At 45.5% G+C, this 24,757-nt stretch overlaps 1 protein-coding gene across 2 annotated transcripts in view; it reads left to right on the top strand.

Moving 5' to 3' along the window:
- GRIA1 (glutamate ionotropic receptor AMPA type subunit 1) overlaps positions 1-24,757 on the top strand; it is a 321,581-nt gene that overhangs the window by 277,109 nt on the left and 19,715 nt on the right. For both annotated transcript variants that reach the window (XM_021077008.1, XM_021077009.1), the window contains exon 13: positions 5,230-5,477. In XM_021077008.1, coding sequence (XP_020932667.1) covers positions 5,230-5,477 — 248 coding nt within the window. The remainder of the gene's footprint in view (positions 1-5,229; positions 5,478-24,757) is intronic.

Genomic DNA, 24,757 nt, shown 5'->3' with positions numbered 1-24,757 from the left:
TGTCTCTGGCAAGAGGGTGCAGATGCTGTGGGTTTGTACTGCAACTTCATGGAACACACCCTGGACTCTGAGAGGACCCCCACTGTGCTGTGCCCAGGCTCTGCATCAGGGTCTCTGCATTCTAGGTGACAGGCAGAAAAGGGACCAAAGTCTAAATCATGGCTGATCCAAGCTCCAAGGCTAAAATCATCCATTTTCAACATACTGGAGGAATAAAGTAACTTAGAGGCCACTTGGTCAGAGTCTGTCCTTTTTTTTTTTTTTTTTCTTTTTCTTTTTAAGGCTCCACCCTCTGCATATGAAATTCCTGGGTCAGGGATCGAATTGGAGATGCAACTTCAGCCTATACCACAGCCAAGGAAACACTGGATCTGAGCTGCATTTATGATCTATGCTGCAGCTTGTGGCAAGGACAAATCCTTAACCCACTGAGCAAGGCCAGGGATTGAACCCACAACCTCACGGAGACTATATTCTGAGCCACAACAGAGACTCCAGAGTCTCTCATTTTAGAGGGATACATGACTTGCTTAGCCTAATCCAACTAGTTAGTAGAAAAACCCCCTGTAATCTCATCACAATTCTCTAACATTTTTAGCCTGCAACTAACATGCAACGGCAATGCCTGGTATTTGTCCATGAAGCCCAGCCTATGTCCTGGGCCCTCTGATGCAGTGGGGAACCACCCCATCCACTCGCCCATTACATATGCATGCTCTCATCCCCAAGATATTAACACGTCGGGAGTTCCCATTGTAGTACAGTGGAAACAAATCCTACTAGTATCCATGAGGCTGCAGGTTCAATCCCTAGCCTCGCTCAGTGGGTTGGGGATCTGGGATTGCCATGAGCTGTAGTGTAGGTCACAGATGCGGCTTAGATCCCACATTGCTGTGGCTGTGGTATGGGCCAGCAGCTGTGGCTCCATTCTACCCCTAGCCTGGGAGCTTCCATATGCCAGAGGTGTGGCCCTAAAAAGAAAAAAAGAAAAGAAAAAGAAATTGAGGTGCAGGGAATTCATGATGTAAGTCTCAGGGTTGGGTACAAAACCTGAATTTTCTCATTCCAACCCAAATATCCTTGCTGCTGAACCACACTGTCCTAATGGATTGTGTCATTAAGAAATTCTTTTTGGGAGTTCCCATCATGGCGCAGTGGTTAACAAATCCAACTAGGAACCATGCTGTTGCGGGTTCGATCCCTGTCCTCGCTCAGTGAGTTAATGATCACCCATTGCCATGAGCTGTGGTGTAGGTTGCAGACGCGGCTCGGATCTTGTGTTGCTGTGGCTCTGGCGTAGGCCAGTGGCTACAGCTCCGATTCGACCCCTAGCCTGGGAACCTCCATATGCCATGGGGACGGCCCAAGAAATGGCAAAAAGACAAAAAAACAAAAAGAAATTCTTTTTGGTTGCACCCATACCATGCAAAAGTTCTGGGGCCAGAGACCAAACCCATGCCACAGCAGTGATCCGAGCCCCAGAAGCAACCAAGCCAGATCCCTTAACTGCTGGGCCACCAGGGAACTCATTTTTTAAAGATGGTGCAGGTGACTAGATGGGCCCAGAGGCAAATCCAGTCTCACCCTCCCCTTTTGTAGTTGGGGAAATGGAGATCCAGAGAATGTGTGTGCTCTAGCTAATTCAGAGGCCAGGGTGGGACTTAAGACATAATCTCTCCACTAATAGGTACAGCAATTGACAAATTACTGCCTCTTGTCCAGACCGAAACGTTAGGCATCTAGAACCAAGGCAGTGCATATTCTATAAGCTCTGTGTCCTAACCAGGTCTACTTCAGGAGACTGGGCAAATGGGGTGTAGTTCACATGCTAACTCTGATTGATCAGGAGTGCTTGCCTGGAGTTCTATGCTGAGGACTATTCTGAGGTCATGTCTGGGCTCAGCGTGGAAGAAATCCTTAGTTGATATCAACATCTGTCATGTGTGTAGGAAGGGAAACTGGTACCAAGCCAAACAAGGGTAGGGCCTTTCTACCCTAAGGTAAAACCGGAAGGAAGGACATAAGTATCAGCAGTAATTGCATGCTTATGGAACCCTTACCACATGCCAGATGCTGGCTTATGCACTTGACCCCTGTTGTCATACAATCTCCACAGCAACACTGAGTGTGTGTGCCGGGGGCGGGGTGGGGGGTACAGATTGTACTATTATTACCATTGTCAGGAGAAAAACAATGAAGCTCAGAAAGTTTATGTTACTTGCCCAGAGTCGCACAGCCAGTAAAACATAAAGCTTAAAATGAGCGAGGCAGCCAGTTGCAGCACAAAGGCGCTAGGTGTGTGGTCAGGACATGAGCTTTTATTCCTCATGGCTCTGCCACTAGCAGGCTACATGACATTGGACATTCGTCACCACATCCTGGGCCTCGGTTTCTTTACCTGTAAAATGAGAGCGCTGCTAACCTACATATCCCATGAGCCCTTCCATCTCTGTGACTCTGACCTCAGGAAGGATCCCACCAGGACTTTGGTGGGTGGGAAGACAATGACCCACCGCCCCCATGAGGCAGAAGGAGGGACTAGTGTGATGAGAATTCTTCCATCCCCCGCCTCTGAAAAATCTGGCTTCTCGTCCCCATTGCAGCCTTGGCAGCCCCAACCCAGAGTCACTTAATCCTCCATTGGCAGTTTAATTAAGATGTGTGAAGGGCTGTGGGAGCTGCAGATGATAGGAGAGATCCAAGAACAAATACCCCAAGCATGTTTCCAGTCGCCCCTGCCACTCACGCTGCCCACACCTTCCCGGAGATGAGATTTTCTGGAGAGTCCACTCCGAGCACCTGTGAGCACAGCCCTGGCATTTGAGGCTCCAGGGTGAGGCTGAGAGGATGGACATATTAATTTTCTGCATACCATCGCCCAGAGGGCTCTTCAGCTCTGCCTGTCAGCAACCCCATTCCCCACTGTGGCCATCCTGTCAGGTCAAATTGCATCTTGCAATGGCTCTGCTGCGTGTTTTGTTGGTTTTGTGCCTGGAAGATCGTCAGCCAATCTGGTCAAAGCTGAATTGATATATTTCCCTGTTTCCTGTGGGAGAATATTCAAGACGTTGTAGAGGCAAGAATGGGTCCTGGGTATTTCCTTCCCTAATTGGAAATCTTCCTTCTCTTTTCTCCTTTCTTCTTTCTTTTCTCGTACCTGGATATTGTTGCTTGAATGAGGAATCTTCATGTAAAGAATCAAATATTTCCAGTTAGCCAAGAACTGAAAGGTTATCATGCCCAAACTCCTTATGGAATAGATGAGGAAAGTCAGCCATAGAGAGAAGACTAGAATCCAGGGCTCCACCCCCCAAGTCCAGGGTCTGATCTAGATTATAAACCCTACCATGAAACAAACAAACTTTACAGACTATATAAAGTCTTATAACTCACACTACCAAAGGCTTCCCTGACATTCTCAGAAATGACATCCATTAATTTTTCTGTGAGATCTCAGATTTTCCTGGGCCCAATACCTTTATAGATCAGTCAGTTCAAACAACAACTTAACTGTATATCAATATTTTGCCAACACTTGTTGACATCAAGAAAATAAACTTGCTATTTTGTGTAAAGAAAAGGGATGTATTGCATGCATGATGGTAATTTTATACTAAACAAATCTGTAGTCTATGTATCAACCACTTGATCACATAGGTTGCCTGACTCTAGCAGTAAATGTCTTTAAAAAAAAAAAAAAGTCCCTTATATGTGTTTAACACTTGTCCACTTACAAAGCGTTTTCAAAAGCCAGATGCTAGTAGCCCTAAAATATATCTACTTGCTGGGGAAAAGATGCTTTTTAAGAAGAGCATCTCCTAGAAGAGAGGAGGAGGAGAGGGTTGCTCTGTGGTCCTGGATCGTGGACCCTGACTAAGAATCTACTAGAGGCAAGTTTAGATGCTGTGAAGGACCCACCAAAAAGAAGTCATCCCTTACCCTCAGCAGTGTCCACAAACTTGAGACCTATGACCATTAATGAATGACTCTCAATCCTAGCCGAGCCCAATCTGGGCATCCAGTGAGCCTGGACAATGTGTCCCAGAGGATGGATAGTCCTCTTCCTTTGAAAGTGAGGACCACACAGGCCATACATATGAATTCCCTGGGGAACTTCTGAAAAATCCTTATTCTAGGCTCTACCTCAGACCTGCTGAATGAGAATCTCAAGGTTTAGGGCAAGGGGGCCAGTGGGGTCCACAAATGTTCAGTCTCCGTAGAATTCTGGTACCCACCAGCATTTGAGGTCTATTGTCCCTGGAGCCGAGGTAGTCTAAGAATCCACAGGACTCCTTCTGATCTGTGAGAGGATGCGTAGGACGTGGCTGGAGAGAACTGGCTTATCAAGTGGAGTGAACAAATGAGGCAAAGTCACAAATGGAGGAAAACCCAAGATGAGTTAGGGAGGAAACGAGGAAAACAGTGTGGCTGCTTGTAGAGGCTTTGAAATGTAAGCAGAAGACAGTACGAAGTCCCAAGTTATCAGACAATTGACATCCTGAGGGCAAGTCTTGCAACACAAGATGCCTGGAATTTGGCACCCGTGATCTCAAAAAGCTTTAGTGTTGTCCTTGAATAATGAAATCAGATTCCACCTAGAGTCAGCCCTGCACTTCTTTAGAACTCTATAAATATGGCCTTATTAAGCAACATATAGGGGAGTTTCCATTGTGGTGCAGTGGAGACGAAGCCGAGCAGGAACCATGAGGTGGCGAGTTTGATATCTGGCCTCACTCAGTGGGTTAAGGATCCAGCGTTGCCGTGAAACATGGCTACGTGGCTCGGATCCTGCACTGCTGTGGCTGTGGTGTAGGCTGGCCTGAGAACCTCCATATGCCTTGGGTACAGCCCTAAATAGCAAAAAACAAAAACAAACAAAAAAAAAACCACACACACACAATGTCCCCTCACATCTTTAAAAAATTCAGACAGGCCCCCCATTTCTTAACTCTCCCCATATGTAAGAGGAATCTTAACCCTTCAGCAGTAATTAAAAGATTCTGAGCTCTCCCGTGCATTCTGTATTTGCAAGATATTTGTACTTTGGAACTGACTGGTGCTAATTAGAGCCTCTTATTTTGCAATCACTCATAATTTGTTTCTTCCTGAGCTAATCTCGTTCATGAATGTGTGATCAAGCCACCCTCAGCTCCTCATTAGTGTGCGTGCCCAGCTCCATTCCAAGCCCAGCCCACGCTTCATTCCACCTTTGTTCCTGTCCCCTGCCAGAGGTCCAAAATCGCCGTGTTTGAGAAGATGTGGACATACATGAAGTCAGCAGAACCATCCGTTTTTGTGCGAACCACGGAGGAGGGGATGATCCGTGTACGGAAATCCAAGGGCAAATACGCCTACCTTCTAGAATCCACCATGAACGAGTACATTGAGCAGCGGAAACCCTGTGACACCATGAAGGTGGGAGGTAACTTGGATTCCAAAGGCTATGGCATTGCGACGCCCAAGGGGTCCGCTCTGAGGTAAGCAGCCGAGATTTGCTTCCTCGGTACTCCCTATCCCCTCCCTACTGTAGGCACCAAGCTGCTGTGTCTTCCACATGGCTCCAGCACCACAGTGGGAGCTGTCAAGAGGTCTCTTCTTGGACATCTGTGGGCCTTCCCGAGATCTTCAGCCCTGAGGTTGGAAACTGACCCGGGGGCCTCGGCTTGCTCTGACTGTCGCTGCCCCTGTGTCCTTCCCCACACCTGCCTCGCCTTACCCCTCTAAGTGTGACGCACTGATAAGCCTTTTGTTTCTGTCATGTGATCTGTAACTTATCAGACACCCCCCACATCCAACTCGGCCATGAACAGGGTTCTCCTATAACCTGGATTCTTTGACAAAAAGTGATTGGTAATGTTTGTCTCCAAAGAAACAGACACGTTGTCCAAATGAAAAATCAAGTCATTTGAGTTCAGAGACTCTAGCTGTGAAAATCAAAATGGCACCAAATGAATGGCAGGACCCATTCTTCCCTAGAGACTGAACTCGTTAGCAAGAAACGGGGAGTTCAGAAAAGAAGCAAAGTGGATTTTATTTTCACATAAGCAAGCTCTGGTATGCATTCCCAACAGCTAAGGCAGAGTTCTGTAGACCTGGGGTCAGAAGATCTAGCTTTAACTCCGGGACTTCCTACTGTCTGTCTCATAGAAGGTGAGACACGTCATCTCCCCAACCTTCAGTATCCTCATCTGTAAAGAGAAGATAATCATCTCATCCTTTCCTAGATCCAAAGTGGTTTTCAATTCAAATCTATATAGAAGGCAACTGAAAACAGTACAGTGTGAAGTCACCTGTGAGACATGAGGTCAACAACAGAGGGATGAAATCACTTTAGGGAAGGGTAGCACTGAGAGTATTTAGAAAGGTTGTAAAAAGATGGATACTCCTAACCCATCCTGACATGACTTCCAGGGCCACCCACCTCCACCTCCACTTCATTCATTTATTTCAATAATACTGATCCCTATAATATCCTAGGCACTAAGGAGCTACAATTCGGGGTAAGACAGATAAGAGTCCTTGTCCCCATGGAATGACATTCTTACAGGGAAGAAGGACATTAAGCAGATGATCACTGTTTAATGGTTCATGGCAAGTACGATAGCCTATAAAAGAGGACCTGGAGGACATCCACGTAAGCAATTTGGCAGAATAAAACTCCCCACTATTAAACACCTAGATGTGCTGGAGAAATATGTAACAAATAGACTTTTAAATACAAGTTAGGGAAACTTCAGGCCAAAAAGGAAAACAGAAATCAAAACCAGAGTGAAAAACACAAACTATTTATTCAAGGGCTTCCCAAAGCAGGACGAAGTCATAACTTACATGACAACATACGTGAGCAAGAATCAGAAGTACAAATAAAAACATAAATGTCATTGAAAACATTTTTAAAAGAAAAAGACACTTTCATAAAAGACCAGATATATTTGCAAGAGTACCAATTAGATCTTATGGAAGTAAAAAGAAAAATTTAGTCATTAATATAATAGCTCAATGGAAGAGTGAAACAGCAAATGAGACAAAGTCGAAGAGAAAATTGCACAAAATATAAAAGAGAACAATAGAAAGATAGAAAACATAACAAAGAGGTTAAGAGATGTGAGAGAGAAAGAAAAATCCCATGTGCATCTTCTATGAGTTCCAGATGGGGACAGGAGAGGGTGGAGGAGAGGTAATATCTGAGGGGAATTTTCCAGAATTTATGGAAAACGTAAATACTCAGATTCAAAAATTATGAGTTCCAAGCAGGATAAGCAAATGAAAATCGGCAACTGATTCGACTGGAACTGCAGAACAGTAACAAAGAGAAGTCAAACATACCCAGAGATAACAAGATCCAACTTGGTGTGAGGATGGGTGGGATGTGGCTGAGAAGACTTTTCCAAGGATGCTTTTTTCCAAACTGAAATATGATGTATTAACAGGTGTTAGCTAGGTGCAATGAGGGGAGGGGAAGAAAAGAGCAATCCAGGCAGAGGGAACATCATGTGCAAAGACATGAAGGCAAGAAGTCATTGTACAATTCATAAAGTAGGAGAAGCTAAGTGCTCCTGAAACACAGGTAATACAGAGAAGGAAAGGTTAAGCTAAGATCGGAGAATGATGAGTTATGGATGGATTCCATAAAGGAATTATGTCCTTATTTGAAGAGCAGTGAAAACACATTGAAGAATTTTATGTAACTGCCCAAATATCAGGAAATAAAGGTAGCTGTAGGAGGGTAGAAATAATTGAATGTAACCAAATAAGGGGACACCAAATGGCCGGGGATTAATTAATCATCCATTTTTGCTTGGAAGAACTTAAAAAACTCTTTGTACCACCTTAGGAAAAGTTCAGGGGGGATCCAGAGGATAGTCCTTGGCAAGGAAAGAGACTTTTATCTTGGATGCTCATAGAACATCACCCTGGAAAGGTCCGAAGTAGAAAATGAGTCCTTACACATCCAGGAACATCGATGACGCTGTGCAATTACAATTGACTGAAGGCTTTATGGGTCAACATCATCATTTGATGAATACTTGGATGCAGAGCTGAAAAATCAGGTCCAGAAAGTGACATGATTTGTCCACACTACCACCCCATCCCAGCCATGGATGCCTGGAACCTGATGACGAACTCAGTAACAGGACTGTCAATCTCAGGTCATCAGGCACTCAAATGACTCTCCTCTATAATAAAAGCCACCATTGTGTGCCTTCCACATGCCACCCATTTTGATGTATCCATTATCTCATATCACCCTCTTAATTTCCCTACATGAAGTACCATTATCCTCATTTTACAGATGAGGAAACAGTGGCACAGGATTAAGCAACCTGACCAGCTGGACACAGCTAATCAAGAAGGAGCTGGATTTCAAGCTTAGGCAGTCTGACTCCAGAGCTCCCGGTTGCACTAACTCTAATACTGCACTGGTCTTTAACATGGACAGCACCATTAAAGGCAGGAGGCTGGGATTGGGCCAAGTTCCCAGTATCTATTTACAGGGGTTAAACAATAACCATCAACTCAGGTATAAAAAGCAGCCTTTTGGAGCCCTGAGCATTCACTCACCACTCAGAAGATTAAGGTGATGGTGGATGCTCATTTTAATGCACCAAGTACTATTTCTTTGAGCAGTAACACTGCTTTATGGCTTTGCATGCCAAAGAGTCTTTCTGGGATAAATATTGAAAAAAGTTCAACCCTATAATAAAGAAATACCTAATTCTATTACTTATATATCCATAAGACATAAGTCATTCACTGATTTGAGAAATAACAAGAGAAAGGAAAAGAGAAATGAAGAGGAACACATTCCATATAGAGACCACTGATGGCTGATGTTCAAGTCAAGAGAACCTAAGTACCTCAGTGGTGGCCACTTGCTCCCAGTGCTCCTTTTTCTCCATTGGCAACCTTTATGGAGACATGCAGCTCCCTGACTCAAAAATAGAAGAGTAACACTCATCCTAAGAGGACCCTAGAGTTTCCGTCATGGCTCAGTGGTAACGAACCTGACTAGGATCCACGAGGACGCAGGTATGATCCCTGGCTAGCTCAGTGGGTCAGGGATCTGGCATTGCCATAAGCTGTGGTATAGGTTGCAGGCACAACTCAGATTCCAGATTGCTGTGGCTGTGGTGTAGGCCGGCAGCTGCAGCTCTGATTCAGCCCCTAACCTGGGAACTTCCATATGCTGCAGGTGCAGCCCTAAAAAGACAAAAAAGAAAAAGAAAAAATCCCAAGAGGGTCTTGAGTTTCTGATCTGGAAAAGCACCTCTGCCCTCTACAGGATTCTAACTTCTTATCTCTGCAATAAAAGGAATCATCCTAGCAACGAGCTGTGTAGAGGTCCCACGAAATATACCTGTGCAAAGTGGTTACAGTAGATAGGAGTAACCACATACTCATGCACACCATCCATCCAGGTTTCCTTTACATTTCTAGCTTACACCCCCAGACGATGCCGATTTCCCAAGGCCTGGTCAAACACCCAGGAGTCATGGCAAGCCAAATGCCAGACACCTGTGCCTGCTCTAATAATCTTAGATCCCCAATCTGATCCCAGAAAACCATTCCGCATGACAGAGGTGGAAGTGGGGAGAGGTGAAAAGGGGCAGTACATGTTTCCTCTGGTCCCCATTGAAGAGGGGCTTATGTGTGCTTAAAGGTGATACGGCAAAGGAAATCCATGTTGTCTTCGAATTGCTTAGAATCGCAGAAAAACCTTTTTAAAGACTGTCTGGCCATTCACAAAGCTGCAAACTCTTTAGGAGTGTTGACACTACAGACATTACAAACTTCTCTTCGCCCTGTGAAAGGTGGGACCTGTGAGCCCCCACAGACTGGAATACAGATGTGCTCCAGACTTACTGCCAGCGCCCACAGTAAGAACAGAGCTCCCTGGAAGCCGCTTCCATCGCTTACTCTCCATAAAGCCAGACCTCACCACACCTGCAAGGCATCCGCTCCTTTCTAGCCTGCCTGGAAAACAGCTCCAGGTTCTTCCATGGGGGCAGATCACCCAGCTCTGCCCCAGAAGGTCAGAAAACTGATTTCTAAGGCCCAAATGTTCCTCTAAAACTTGCCAAGTCTACTTGGCAGAAAACAGACGTGTCCCTACAGAGTGTTAAGAGGCTGTGTCAGTAACAGAATGGCCTGTTTGTCTCTTCTGCTCTGGAAACAAATACTCAGGAAGCGACGTGGTTCGATGCTTGATTTTCCATTTGGACAGGTGGTGTTTCTTTGAAACAGATGCTGTTTGTTGGCTGTCACTGCATGCTTGGGGTTGGGCGAGGGGCTGAGTTATGTTTCCGAAGCCCTGAGTTTGTGGATAAAGACCTACACAGCCAATGCCGGTCACTAGGGAAAGGTAACTGGTAAATTCACTAATTGTGATCTATTGGCCCTTCTGCTGCCAACTCAGTGTATCTGCTGGTCTGAACTGAAGTCCCTTTTCTTTATTATGATGAATACTCCCTTCAGTGAGAGACAATGTGTTCGAATTTCCTAACTAAGGGAGCATGGCCTCTGTTTTACCAGCCCCCAAAATGGAATCTGCAGCCAATGGGCCTGAGTTAAAATCTCAACTAATGATTCTCCTTCACAAAACATCTTAGATTTGCTAAGCGCGATACCCTAATCAGGACATTGGTCAAAGTCTGGTCTTTAGCTGTGACTGTGGTTACATGGAGTGTCTCTGGTCCTTGTGATCATAACATGTCTGTGTTCTGTCGTGTGTCTTGTCCCTGCCGGACGTGTGGGCCAAGGTGACGGGAGCACCGTGCAGCATCCCCCTGCAGCTTCGTGGCTGAGGGTCTAAGACCCATTCCCTGTGCTTTGATGCAGCTTCACAGATTCCTTTCCAAATACGTATCTTCTCCACACCAAAGAGGTGCACACTGGGATGCCATCCCAGCCCTGAGTGATGCATAATCAAGAACAGCCCATGAGCAGTATTACCTAAGTACCCTTATTCTACTCAGTGCCATCAGGTGTCAATGTCGTAAGAGAAGGGGAGTCACCGTTCGGGTGGGAGGATTTCCAAAGGTTTCATGGCAGAGGTGACATCTGAGATAGGTCCCAAAGATATTGTGATAAATGAGAAGTGGGGAAAGGGGGCTCTGGATGGAGGGGGAGAGTCGTGAAAAACATGGGGCTTGTTTTCACAGATGTTGGGAGTCCTCTTTAAATAGAGTGCATTAAGAAGCAAGAGCCATCGGTTGCAGTCACCATGTGAAGGATTTCAGACGTCCCTGTACTTTTTTATTTGCGATCAGGAGGGGCTGCTGAAGTCCATTAGTGGAGGGACCGTGAGCAGAGAGATTCCCAAAGATGATGCTGAAGGACTTTGTGATGTGAGCCAGAGAGAGCAGGCTCACAGGCAGGGAGGTGATTTAGAAAGCTGCTGTGGTCATTTGGGTAGGAGATATGAATGTGGTTACATACTGATCCTAATGAGATGGCGACAGATGGAAGAAGTGGCTCTATGTCACCAGTCATAGTCTTTAGGACTTGGCAGCGTGGGAAACGAGTCTGTCGTGGGGACTTTCTGGGATTCCTGGGCTCCTGCTTAAGGACTGGCTGGCTACAAAGTGATTCTGACAAGGACAGAAAACAGGCAGAAAGGGGGTTTATCGCCTAGCTTGGGAAGTCACTATAACTTTAGAAGCCTCTGTTTTCTCTTCTGTAAAATTGGAGTGATAACAATTCACTGCAGTTGCTCTGAGTTTTGATGAAATGGTATAAAGTGCTTGTCATGGAGAGTACTCATTAATGTTAATTCTCCACCCCATCCTCCTCCCATTAGCCCTACCAAAAAGTCACTTTTGAGCCAAATAACCTATTTTTTCTTCTTTTAAAACCAACTGTGTTCATCAGAAATACACATGAGCCCCACCTTCACCCCCTACACTGGCCAGATTAGAAATAAAATGTCTCTCTTAGAACAATTTGTGGTCCTCCCCCACAGAGAACACACTAAAAAAATAAAACCCTGATGTTTCTTTCTCACTCCCTCCCACCCTCTTCCCATAGTACGGTACTGGTGCAAGGCCCGCTGCTGAGAATAAATACAGTATGTCCCAGGGAAATGACAGTCCCTTTCAATTGGTCCTTGCCTCCTGATGGGTAACCAGGGATGCTTGTTGTCATGGTAACCCCATGAACTCTGCGACCCGGGCTGGGCCTGATCAGAGACCAAGGTTTCTGAGCAGAGAGGCTGGATTTTCCTGCAACCTCAGAAGAGCTGGAGAGAAAGGAAGAGAGGGAGGGAATGGGGGATAAAAACTGCAAGAGAAAAAAGGAAGGGAGGGACAAAGAGGGAGGCAGAAAGAGAAAGCGCACGTGTGTGTGTGTGTGTGTGTGTGTGTGTGTGTGTGTGTGTGTGTTTGAATAGACGCTGGCGGTTTGCCAAAGGAGAGCTACATCAATACAGAAGCTTCTCAGGTCAGGACACATGGGATGGATTAGAGAGAGGGCCCAGAAAGCCTGCCAGGAAACTGGCACAGTAGCCCAGCACACAAGTCCAGGCAAGGGGAGAGACAGGGCTCAATGTAGCCTTTAAGTGGTGATGCTAAGACCTATTGTTAACATTTATCAAGCACTGACTCATCCCAGGCACTTCTCTGAAGTGTGTGATATGCATTAGTTTATGTAATCCTAACGAGGACTCTGGGAAGATAATACTGTTTTCATCTTGGTTGTACAGTTTGGGAAACTGAGGCAGAGAGAGGTTAGGGAACTCACCCGGGGTTACCTGGCATAGAAACTGGAGAGCTGGGTTTTCAGCCCAGCCAACCTGATCCCAGGACCTCTTCCCTCATCTATGAGGCAAAAGTGGACATAAGGAGGGAAAGTGTAGGCAGAAATAATAGTTCATGGGGGAAATATTTATGTCCCCACCACACACACACACACCCCACACACACAACACAGTTTGGTCCTACCCAACCAATATACAAATAGGAAAACGGAGGTTCCCCTAAGGGAGGTGGCTCGCTGTCTGTGCTGCCTGAATTCCCTAGGGAATCATGCCTCCCTTCTCCCCCCCTTTGCATTTGGGGGGCCCGCAATGCAAGACTTAGGGCCAAACCACAGGCTGACATCATTGCCCTCTTCCTAACAGTAGAAAGGGGCACATCCATTGCTTGTTAAGTTTCCCGGCTTGCCCTTGAGAGATTGAAACAAAAACACCCTCACAAGTATCATGCTTCCCAAAATTCTGGAGTGCTTTAGACCCCTTTTAACAATGAGAAGCAGATCTCTTCAGACTGATTGTACTGTATAAGTGCAGGGAGGAGAGAAGAGGAGACTTGCATGCATTTCATACCTACTGTGTGCCGGGCAGGGCAGATGCATTCACTGCCCTCTCAATGTCCAAGCACCCCTACTCTGCTCACCTTTGATTTAGGCACTATTATTTTCCTTCACAGATTAGGAAGCTAAGATTCAGAGGGGTAACACTTTGCCCAGGTTCTCAAAGCGATTCATAGGATGGACCTTAAGTACAAACCCTGACTCTGAAATCCTCCTTCTTTCCACATCCGCACCTCTGTGCTAACGGAGGCATCCTTCACTGCCTCTGCCACATGCAAGGTGGCATCCTTAAAACATCAAGGGAAATAAGACAGCAGGTGGCCCCCACAGAAGCACTCCTTGAAGCACTGGGCTAGGCTGGAGCTCCACGGTGCAGATTTATCTCAGAGGAGCCTGGCAACTTCACAAAGACAAACGCACATTTACTCCTGGTGGGGCTGCATTTCCATCACGCCTGGTGGAGAAGCTTGTAAATGGCAGAGCATTACATGAAGGGGAGAGAGGAGGAAAGCAGAGAGAGAGCAGGGTGGCAAGGATGAATCTGGGGAGATGAAGCGCACGGGAAACAAATGGCCTTGGCGGCAGCGACAACAACCCAGCACGGGCTGTGATTTGCCTGCCCAAGCACTGCGTTCTCCCGCTGATATACAAATTGTATGTTGCTTTCTTTTAAGAGGCTGAGGCTGCCAAAAAAAAAAAAAACAAAAACAAAACAAAACACCTCTTTTCTCTCTTTCTCACTCCATCCTCCCCCAACCCCTCTGCCCTCTCCCCAACCCCTCTGCCAACTTGATTTCAAACGTGCCCAGTCTCTGGTTTTTTCTACAGAGGTGGCAGCTGTTACACAAAGGCCCACCAGGATGGGGACAGTCTGGATGCCTGTCCCATCTCTGCCCCTTGAATCTTAGGGGTATGGGAGGCAATGTGCTTTGTGTGGATCTGATCCTTTTCAACTCCTGCCTCCAAGATTTTCAACCCACATGATCTTTGGAAAGTAGCAAGCAGCAGTGTGGACAGTGGATGCATCATTAGGTCCCTGAAGCCAGGGCTGAGTATGAATCCCAAGGCAGCCAGCTAATGACAACAGTCACTCAGAAACAGTACTTTACTTCCCAAAGGCTCGATTTTCCCAAATTAAACAACCGGAGGTAGCACTAACCTAAACTTCTGTGGTTGTTAAAGGATTAAATGAAAGGCTATGAAGTGCTGAGCACAGTACCTGGCACAGACTAAAGTGACTAAGAAGTGTTAATTATCAGTACTTAATCTCTCTGAGGCTTATTAGTTTTCTCAACTTCCAAGTGGGGCTCCTGAAACAGGCTTCACAGGCGAGTCTTACAAATAAATGAAATCACTTAGGAAGAGCTCACAGTGCATCTTGAATATTAATCCCCTTTGTTTCCCCACCTCTCTCTCCCCTTTGCAGCTTCCCTCTGAGCACTCACCATCTATTCTGTTAGTTTGGGGACTAGCCCTAATAAATGGTGGTTGCCTTCCCTGGGTCAAACCTCTCTTGGCTTCTTTTCATGGCAATGAGGTGGAAATTCCAGGATACCAGAAAACAGAAATGTTCAAATAAATAGTTTTATTCCCTTTACACTTGGTGCCTCAAATGTTCAGCTAATAACCACATTGCTTCCATCCATTTGTCTGGAAGGAAAAAGAAAGGGGTGGGGAGTAGTCCTGAGCTGAGTCCCTGCACACAGATTCTGGGCCATCTGCCTCAGGACATTGTATGAATGGCCATGTGGGCTGAAGTCCTGGCCGGATCTGATCTAATCCAGTCAACCTCAGGATGGGTAAAGACCAAGGCCCAGGCAGATCCCTCCCCAACTAGAGGGAAGTGGTAAACCAGCAGTTTGCAAACAAAAGAAAGTTAGGCAGGGAAATTTACATATATTATTCATCCCTTCTCAGCACAGACATCTAGCAGAAGAAGAGCATAATGACCTCTTAATCATATTCTCTATTCCCATAGGAATGGAATTTATTCCTCTGGAAGAATGTTTAAAAAAAAAAATTCATTGCACTTGTCAAGCCAGTCTCCTTGTGTCCTGTAAATATTACTTTCCCCCACCCCCATCTCTTTCCTTTTACTGATTTTTTCTTCTCTCTACCTATAATTCAAGGAACAGCTCAGTGATGCAAGGGCCAACTGTCCCACATAACCCAATGAAAAATTTAGTTTGTGGGAAACTCCTATTGATTACCTGTCACATGGACTGATGCCTACCCAGCCAACTTCCATGTATATTGTGACTTTACAAGCAGGTCATCAAATCAGTTGATAGGGCTACTCTGTCTACTTCATGAGAACCAGGAAATGTTAGTCCTACTGCATAGCCCAGGTAACACAAATGCAACACAACCACCTCTTAAAGGGACTTAACAGTGTCCCTGTCATTAGCAACGAACAGAGGCAGCATGAGGGTTTATGACCATGATCACGCAAGTACAGTCTACCAACAGTCCAAGCACAGGATTCACGAAGCACTAAAGCACATTTAATGAAAGCAGAGATGAATAAATCATGACATTGGAACTCCCAAGATTAGATCCCAAGATCCAATGCAGGCACTGCAACTTCACCTGCCCCCAGGGGCCAGGAAAAGAAAATGAATGAGATGAACCAGGGGCAAACCTGTCTGTGGTTTCCTCATTTTTCATAGAGGCATGAATAGAGGCAATACTTCCTCTACTCTAAGAAATAAAACCCCAGCATGAATACAAGAGTAAATAATACATAGTTAATATTTATTGAGCACTTGCTATATATGGCAAGACTCTTCACGTCCCCATATGCACTCCCTAATCCATGTAATCCTCTGAAATCCCCAGTGACATATGTACTACTAAGAACCTCATTTTGGAGTTCCCATCATGGCTCAGTGGGAACAAATCTGACCAGTATCCATGAGGATGCAGGTTCAATCCCTGGCCTGGCTCAGTAAGTTAAGAATCCAGTGTTGCCATGAGCTGTGATTTAGGTCGCAGATGTGGCTCAGATCTGATGTTGTTCAGATCTCTCAGATCTGGTGTTGCTGTAGGCTAGCAGCTGCAGCTCCAATTCAACCCCTAGCCTAGGAAGAACCTCATTTTGGAGTTTTGAGTCACAGTAGGTTAGGAGGTTAGGATCTGCCATTTTCACTGCAGCAGCTCAGGTCGCTGCTTTGGCACAGGTTTGATCCCTGACTCAGGAACTTCTATGTGCCTTAGGCACCCCCCCCAAAAAAAGAACCTCATTTTACAGATAATGAATCAGATAATGAATACAAAGAGATCAAGTAAATTATCAAAAGTCATACCGTAGATGGCCAAGTCAGACTTTGAACCCAGACAGTCCAGCATCAGAGCCTGTGCTCTTACCCACTCACTACACTGTCAGTGTAAAAGTGTCTGGGGAAGTGGTGGGGACTTAGTGAACAAAGGAGTGTATGTGTATCTAGAGGGATCGAGATATGCGTATCTGGTCTAAGATTGCCGTATGGGAATAATGTCAGATTGTCTCGTTTTTCAAAAGAAAATAGTAATCTTTTATTTTACTTACTTATTTATTTATTTATTTTTGCTTTTTAGGGATATGGAGGTTCCCAGGCTTGGGGTCTAATTGGAGCTATAGCTGCAGGCCTACACCACAGCCGCAGCAATGCAGGATCAGAGCCTCATCTACACCACAGCTCAGGCAACACCAGATCCCTAATGCACTGAGTGAGGCCGGGGATCAAACCTGCAACCTCATGGTTCCTAGTCAGATTAGTTTCTCTGCACCATGACAGAAACGCCTTATTTTATTTGTTCTAAGTTATTTTTTTAAGGGCTGCACCTGAAGCACATGTAAGTTCCTAGGCCAGGGGTCAAATGGGGACTATAGCTGCCAGCCTACACCACAGTGTATGGCAACGCCAGATCCTTAACCCACTGGGTTAAGGGAGGCCAGGAGTTGAAACTGCATCCTCATGGATACTAGTTGGGTTCATCACCACTGAGCCACAAGGGGCAATCCAGAAACTAGTCATCAGTTTTTGTGTGAACTATTGAAATTTTTGAGTGGTGGTCACAGTTAAGGGAGAAGGAATGACTGGAGATGCACCCTCGTAACAACTGACACTGATACGAAGAATAGAGGAAGTTCTATAAAGATAGAGAAAGGGATGGATGGATGGATGGATAGACAGACAGACAGAGTGATGGATGGACAGATCCATCAACAGATGAGGCACCACGGGGAAACTTTGCTGGGAGGGGTTAATATTTTACCCTTTCCCCAGGGTTGTTCTAGCAAAGGCTCTAGGAGGAAGCAACAGTCCCCCAACAGGGCCTTAAACCAGTGGGGAGATTATCTACAAGCAAGATGGGGAGAAAGGTATTTCAGGTAAAAGACACAGCAAGCCTACAGTGTGAGAGTAAAAGGGATGGTAATTTGTGTTTTCTGTAGGGGAATGGTTTCCTCCAAGAAAACCAGTCATGGAATCCCATTATAGAGACAGATTGGATGGAGCTGCTGAAGGAAGAGGTGGAGGTGGTAGTGGGAAGGGGAGGAGGAGAGAGGGAGCTGGAACAGGTTCAGGGCCAGGGTGGGGAGCGGGGCCTGGGAGATCTGAGCCATTCTCCTCTTCCCCGGAGCCATTCTCCTCCATTATGACCCCGTGTACATTAGTAAATAAGAGTCCTGCTGGGCTGCCCAGCATTCTTTTCACATTGACGTCTGTCTCTCTGGGGCCAGTCCTTAGAATGAGTGCAGTTCTCTACCTTTCATTGAACCAGAGGTGACCATTGAGCCCACTGGTCTCATCCTGAATGGTATTTCCACTCCCTCTGTTAATTGGGGGAGACTTTCATTCATCCCCTTCTTTTGTCAAGCACCTCTGAGATGTCTGACACAGAGCTCCATGCCTGCTGCTGCTGCTGCCAGCAAATGGTCTTGCATTACAGTCCCAGATGTGGTTTACTGTGAGCTGCCAATGAACCGGTGACACCTGCTTCTCTCAACAGTGGGTGGCCTGGGGATCAAGCATCCCTTCAAAATATGTCTGTAGAGTCCCTGCTGGAGGGGCCAGACTTCAGGGCCCCATCCATATCTCTGCCCCGCATGAGGCCATCTTAGCCATAGGACCCTAAAGAAATTTACAGGGCCAGAAACACATATCACACATAGAAAACTAGGTGCAGTTTCTGGGGGTTCAAGTAATATAGCACAACATATATCTTAGAGATTTATTAAAGCCACTCCTTCATTAGGCAAACATTTATCAAACAAGTGCTGTGTTAGCTATTGCACTGGGAGCAGGGCCCCTGACGTTAGAGAGCTCGCAGTCTGTCTGGGGGAGAAGATGATGGATCACCAAGTCATAGGTGAGCTGTGATAGGGCAGCAAGCCCAGCAGACAAGAAAGGAAGACTAGACCCATTCTGCCTGCGTCACTGTAGGAAGAGTTGCAGAGAACAACACACAGGAGAGGCTGAAAGAGGAATAGGTCCACAGTGGCAGAGAGTGCCATGCCAAACATGTACCAACACACAGAGGTGTGGCTTTCATGGCACATCCAATCCAGCTACTTCAATTTGTCCAGAATTAATCTCCAAGCATTTTCACATTATCATCTCATTGGATCCTCACCCTACAGGCAGCCGGAGCAAAAGTATTATTCCCATTTTACAAGTGGGAAAACTGAGGTTCAGTGAAGGTGACCCGCTGTCCTAGTTTGCCCAGCACTGAGCAGGTTCCCAGGAGGTGGGACTTATGGTGCTAAAATCAAGAAAGTCCCAGTCAAATCGGGACCAGTTGGTTACGCTAGGTAAAGTGACAGGACTTGTCATGTAACTTGATTAGAGATGACTGAGGGGTTCCAATCACGCCTTCAGACTCTTTCCTCCACCCTAGAGTGGAGAGAGGAGAAAGTATACTATATGTGTTTTTGCTTTTAATTTATTTTTTCTTTTAAAAGAATTTGTGTTGTTTTGTAGAGTCAGGGACCAAAGACAGGACTTCTGTCTTCTGACTGACTGAGTGCCTGACCGACCTTCCTTCTCCTAAGAAGGAATTAGGGTTAGGGTTAGGGTTAGGGTTGCTCTTTGGGTACACTCCAGAAGTGAAAACCCCCTGGAATGCTCAAAGAGGAAGGCATTTTTTAAGGAGACCTGAGAATGTCTGCATTTTCACTGAGACTCCTGATATCACCCCACTAACTCTTTATGTCCTTCTCTCTGGTCACTGCTTAATGCCTCCCCCTTCACCCACCACCTCAAGCTACTGGGCTGGCAGAGTCCTATGGACCCTTAGCTTTTTGCCCAGAGACAACGTTCACCTTAGATGGTCCACTCTGACAATGTCACAGACTGGACTCAGGACAGAATGGGTCTTAGAGACCACTGTACAAAAGCAAAGTGATTAAGAGGCTACTGTCCAGAACCCAGGTATCCCAAAACTTAGTCCTGCCCTAGACTCAGCCACCCATCCCCCCTCCCCATGGCAGATCAAACAAGAGTTGCCTCCCACTCCCAGCAAAATGAGCCTGGCTTTCTCTCAACAAAGGAACAGAAATAACAACAAAAGTCTTCTCCCCCAAACCCTCAGCATAATTGCTTTCCTTCTCCTCCCCAGGCCCATTTAGGAGGGGGTGCTGTGGCCTGTGTAGCACAGGGAGAAGCATGTGGGAGAAAGGAGATGGCCAGGTCGTCTGCACAGAGGGACCACCCTGAGCCTCAGAACCATCAAACCCCACGGGGAGAAGAGTTAGAATGCCCACGTTCACTCGTACACTGACCTTTAATCCAGTGCAAGGAGATCCCCATCCTTCATGGCTCCCCCTAAATATCTGCAGACCTCACTCATCACTGCACCCCTGCCTTTGAGGGCGGATACAGAGCCCCTTGACCTCTCTTCCCCTGGAAGCCCGGGGGTTCCCAGGCCAGAGGTGTCAGGACCATCAATGCTGAAAAAAAGCAAAGGAAACAGGGGTCAATGGGACACTGCACAATGACTTCACAATGTTTTATCTTGCCAAGGAAAGATAGGAAAAGAAACAAAACAAAAAAATCACCATCTCTCATCAACATTATTCAGTAAGGGAAGAAAAGTGTCAACCCTAAGAAAGAAGGAAGGAAACCGCCAATTGCACATACAGGACTGTCCTCTCAGTGGAAAAGTTCAGCTCTCTGAAAACTCACCCTGTAAGCCTTGCCTTTCCCCATTTTCCCATTGATAAGTAAAAGTGTAATCACACACTGGCCTGGCTCATTGGCCCAGCCTTTGGGGAGCACTGATTGAATCTCTACTGCGCCCCTCGTTCATCAATTCCTTCCATGTTTTCCGAGCAGTTGTCCCACCACAATGTCCCACCAAATAGAAATTCCCAGAGAGCTCTAACTCCCCAAGTTTGCCATCAAACTGAGCAGCAATCTGTGTCCCCATGGCTTCATCTCCCTGATCTAATACTGTCCTCCAGCCTCTCAAAATAAGTCTAATTCCTCTTTCATTGATAGCCAACCCCCCAAGTTTCCAAGTGGGTCCTGCTCACTTTTCAGGGACCCATTTTCTCTGTTATCTCTGGATCCAAGGTTGAACTTTAAATGTTGTCTTATATGATTCATTAAATTGGCTAATTACTCAATGCCCATTTACTCGGTACTGAGTGCTAAGGATAGAAGGGCTACTGGTCTGAGACTTCCTCCTGCTTAAACACCTTCCGAATCATCATGGTCCACAAGTAAAGTGTTGCCTTCTTAGAAGAACATTCAAGGATGTCCACAGTTAGGACTCAGCTCTTGTAACCTCATCTCCCAGAAATGCCCCACCTCGTGACCACACTCCCCAGGCCCTGAGTTTCCCAGCTCTAGGCTTCTGATTTGACTTTTCCCTTTACACAGAGCACTCCCTGAAGGCTTTCTAACTACCACCCACTATGAGAATTAGCCTCTTTTTTTTTCTGGTACTTCTATAACCCTTTATCTTAAAATCAGATTTAGACTTCCATGAATAACTGAGAAACTTTTCTACCTCCCACAATAGATTGTACATTCCTTGAAAGATGAGGTTTATAACTTATTCCTATTAAGGTATTCTTTATTCCAACTAAGTACCTGGCAAGGTACTTTCCACTTAATTGGCCCTTGTACACATTTGGGGAGTTGACCTGAAGACATCAACTCTTTCCTCCAGAGGCTTTATAATCATCATCAAGCTAAAGTCTAAGAAAAATACACATGAAACAGGGTGAGTAGGGCAATGAATTGACTGCTAGTTGCCAGGGAGGTTTAAAGGAAAGGTCAATGAGAAAGCTTGCAAGGGTCCAGCAGATTATGGGGACCATTACAGGGCAACCAGGTATTAGGAGAGAAGTTAAGGAAACAAGCAAAATGCAAAAACATAGAAGCATAAAGAAACTGGTTGAAGGAGAGCAGGTTGCCTAGTAACCTAGTCTGAATAAAACTGAAACTTCCCTTGGGAAAAAGGAGGTACAAAGTGTATCATCGCGGGCTAGGCATCAACTCCAAGCATTGCTTCATTCAAAATTCCTTATATATTTAAATTCAAGGCTTTGGAAGAAAGAGTGGAACTGTGGACAACTGCCTTATAATTGAAGCCCCAAATTCAGTCTTTGGCTTTTCATAAGTTGAGGCCCCATTAAAATCATCTGAAATATCTCCCTTGGCTGCTTTTGCTTTTTCCAAATTTCAGTATTCCTGCAAGCATATATGATAATTGAGTTTCTTCACAGGGGCAAAGTTGAATACTTTGAACCTTAGTGAGTACGAGGTCATCTGCAAGAATATCTTTCCAGAATTCAAACGCCACCCTCCCCAAGATTTCCAAACATAATTCATTGATTCGAAGGCTTCCCGGGACCCCTCAGCAACTGTGGCTGAAGGTCAGGGCTGAGGGAGCTGAGGGTTTCTTCTGCTCATTGGCATTCCTGGGGAATAAATGTCATGCACATCACATGTCTGTGACTACAGGCCTGGCTGAATTCCCTGATGGCCCAGGACCTTCACCTTAGATGGAACATCCATCTGAATCTGGGAATTTTCTGACTCTTGCTCCACCTAGTTGGGACCATACCTGACTCTGTTTTGTCTGTTTGCTTTATGCTTGTTTTTCTTGATTCCAAGCACAGAACTTGGCATGAGAAAAGTTCTATTAGAGATTTGTTTAATCAAAGAAGTACAGGTCATAAGCATCAGTATTTGAGCCCTTTATAAAAGCCTTGCTAAGGTCCTTATATTTTTATTCAAATTTTAGAGGAAAAGAAGAACAATGTGTCTAAATTCACTCAACCAAAGGACTTTTCCTTATTCTGAAACGTTGTCCTTCCTATTTCTTTGATTCTTTGAGTGTCTTAATTCAATTAGATGGAAGTGATGCTAGATGGTGGCTCTCTTTAAACATGTTTATTTAGCAAAGTTAATATTTAACACACACCTGTGTTGATTCTCCCACCTGCACTTTATTTTTTTCCTCATCTATGAAATCTAGGTGTCTGGAAACCGCTGCTAGTCTGGAGCATGGCCTCTGCTTTCCAGGACCCTCAATTCCCCTGAACCTATGCATCTGGATTCTTATTAAGTTCCTGGCTTTTATTTTAATGTAATATTTTTCGAAGGGACTATTTCAAAAACAAATTCATACCTCTTTGACTTCTGTTTTGAACATGTCGAAGATAACCTTTCCTTGAGGATTCTGTCATTATCAATTTTCATTGCACTGGGTTACTATATAGTCGATCTTTTGGAAGAGATTAATTACAGGGCCATTTGCCAGAACCAGATTAGCCTCAGGCTATCATCCTTCTAGGACCATCATTTTTGTCAAGGAAGGCAGGGAAGGGAAGGAGGGCAGAGTGGAAGGAGGAAGGGAGCGGGACAGCTTTAGCCTCTTCCTTAGAGTCAAACTGCAAATTAGCATCTTATGAAATGACCTATGAGGAGGTTTTTCTCATTTGCTGCCTTTGCTCTGCTCTATAGGCTTAGAGAATAGAAACCCTCGAGAGTGTTATAGGAGTGGGCAAAGGAAACAATTTAAAAATGACTAACTGTGTGTGCGGACAAAAGGCTTGAATGAGCACATGAGGGGGCTTGTCAACGCATGGGTACCCCAGCCTTGGAAAGCCGGGAGGCACACTGGTTATGTGTATGGCCTTTACTCACACAGAGCTGGGTTAGAACTTAAGGCAAGTTATATATTTGTCTGTGGAGTGGAAATAGCAATAATATGACAACCAAATAGCATGTGAGGATTAAATGGGAAAAAAGCATACAGGAGTTCCTGTTTTAGCTAGGACTAATGAACCTGACTAGTATCCATGAGGTTGCAGGTTTGATCCCTGGCCTCGATCAGTGGGTTAAGGATCCGGCGTTGCTGTAAGCTACTGTGTAGGTCACAGATGCAGCTAGGATCCCACATTGCTGTGGCTGTAGCCTAGGCCAGCAACTACAGTTCTGATTAGACCCCCTAGCCTGGGAGCCTCCATATGCCACAGGTGTGGCCCTAGAAAAGGCAAAAAAAAGAACTCGGTAACCTTTAGTGTCTCTTTCACTTGCTCCCCACACCTTCCCCTCCTATGTCCAGTTTCCTTCTCCCCTGCACTGACTAAGCACCCCAGTGTTGAGCTTTCCACCTATATTCCCTTAAAATGGAGAGATAGAGGAGAGGGGAGAAAGAAGAATCACAAAACCCAGGCAAAGGCTATACATCCCTGAAAAAAAGTCTCAGGGCCAGTTAATGCCCTTTGTATGTTGTCCAACCTAGAATCAATTTGGTTTTGTTGTTGTTGTTGTTGTTGTTTTGAGAGCTAATGCAAGAGAAGGAGAAAGAGTTGGCCTACAAAGGTATGAGAAAGGCTAAGGAGTACCTTTCCAGGATCTGTTAATGGAAACTCTTTTCCCAGCTTGAAAATTACCGCATTTAAACTCACAATGTGGGTAAGTGAAATCATAAATATGAACTCCTTCTCAGGCAGTGAACAGCATTTGGAGTCTTTCTCTTTTGCCTTTAGGGATCCATATGCCACAGTCTAGTTAGCTGCCCAGCGACTGACAAACATAAATAAAAGGTAATGGTTGCAGTAAACGGAGTTCCTGTGAGTCAAAAAGTGTTTTCCAGGGAGGGATCAACGTGCTTCTTATTACACTAGAGTCACCAAACTACCAAAGTTTAGCTCTTTCAAAAACAAACTGATAACAAAGGCAATAAAAATCAAAAGGTCTGCCCATCCACTGGCTACACACAACAGCGGGGTAGAACAGGCATCAGAAAGTTCAGAGCAGGAAAGGGATCCGATCAGGAGGCCATGAGGAGGGACTGGATTTGACGGCCCTCTTGTCTCCCCATCACTCTTGACCCTTGCTGCCTATCAGCATAGTGCTTTGAACCTGTCTCCTTCATCCCATCATTGCTTCCTGGTGGCCTGTGAACCCGTCTCAGCAAAGTTAAGAAAAATTTGAGCCTTAATTGA

The sequence above is a fragment of the Sus scrofa genome, chromosome 16, assembly GCF_000003025.6.
Source record: "Sus scrofa isolate TJ Tabasco breed Duroc chromosome 16, Sscrofa11.1, whole genome shotgun sequence".
Taxonomy (NCBI): Eukaryota; Metazoa; Chordata; class Mammalia; order Artiodactyla; family Suidae; genus Sus; species Sus scrofa.
This window is presented reverse-complemented; position numbering and strand designations above follow the sequence as displayed.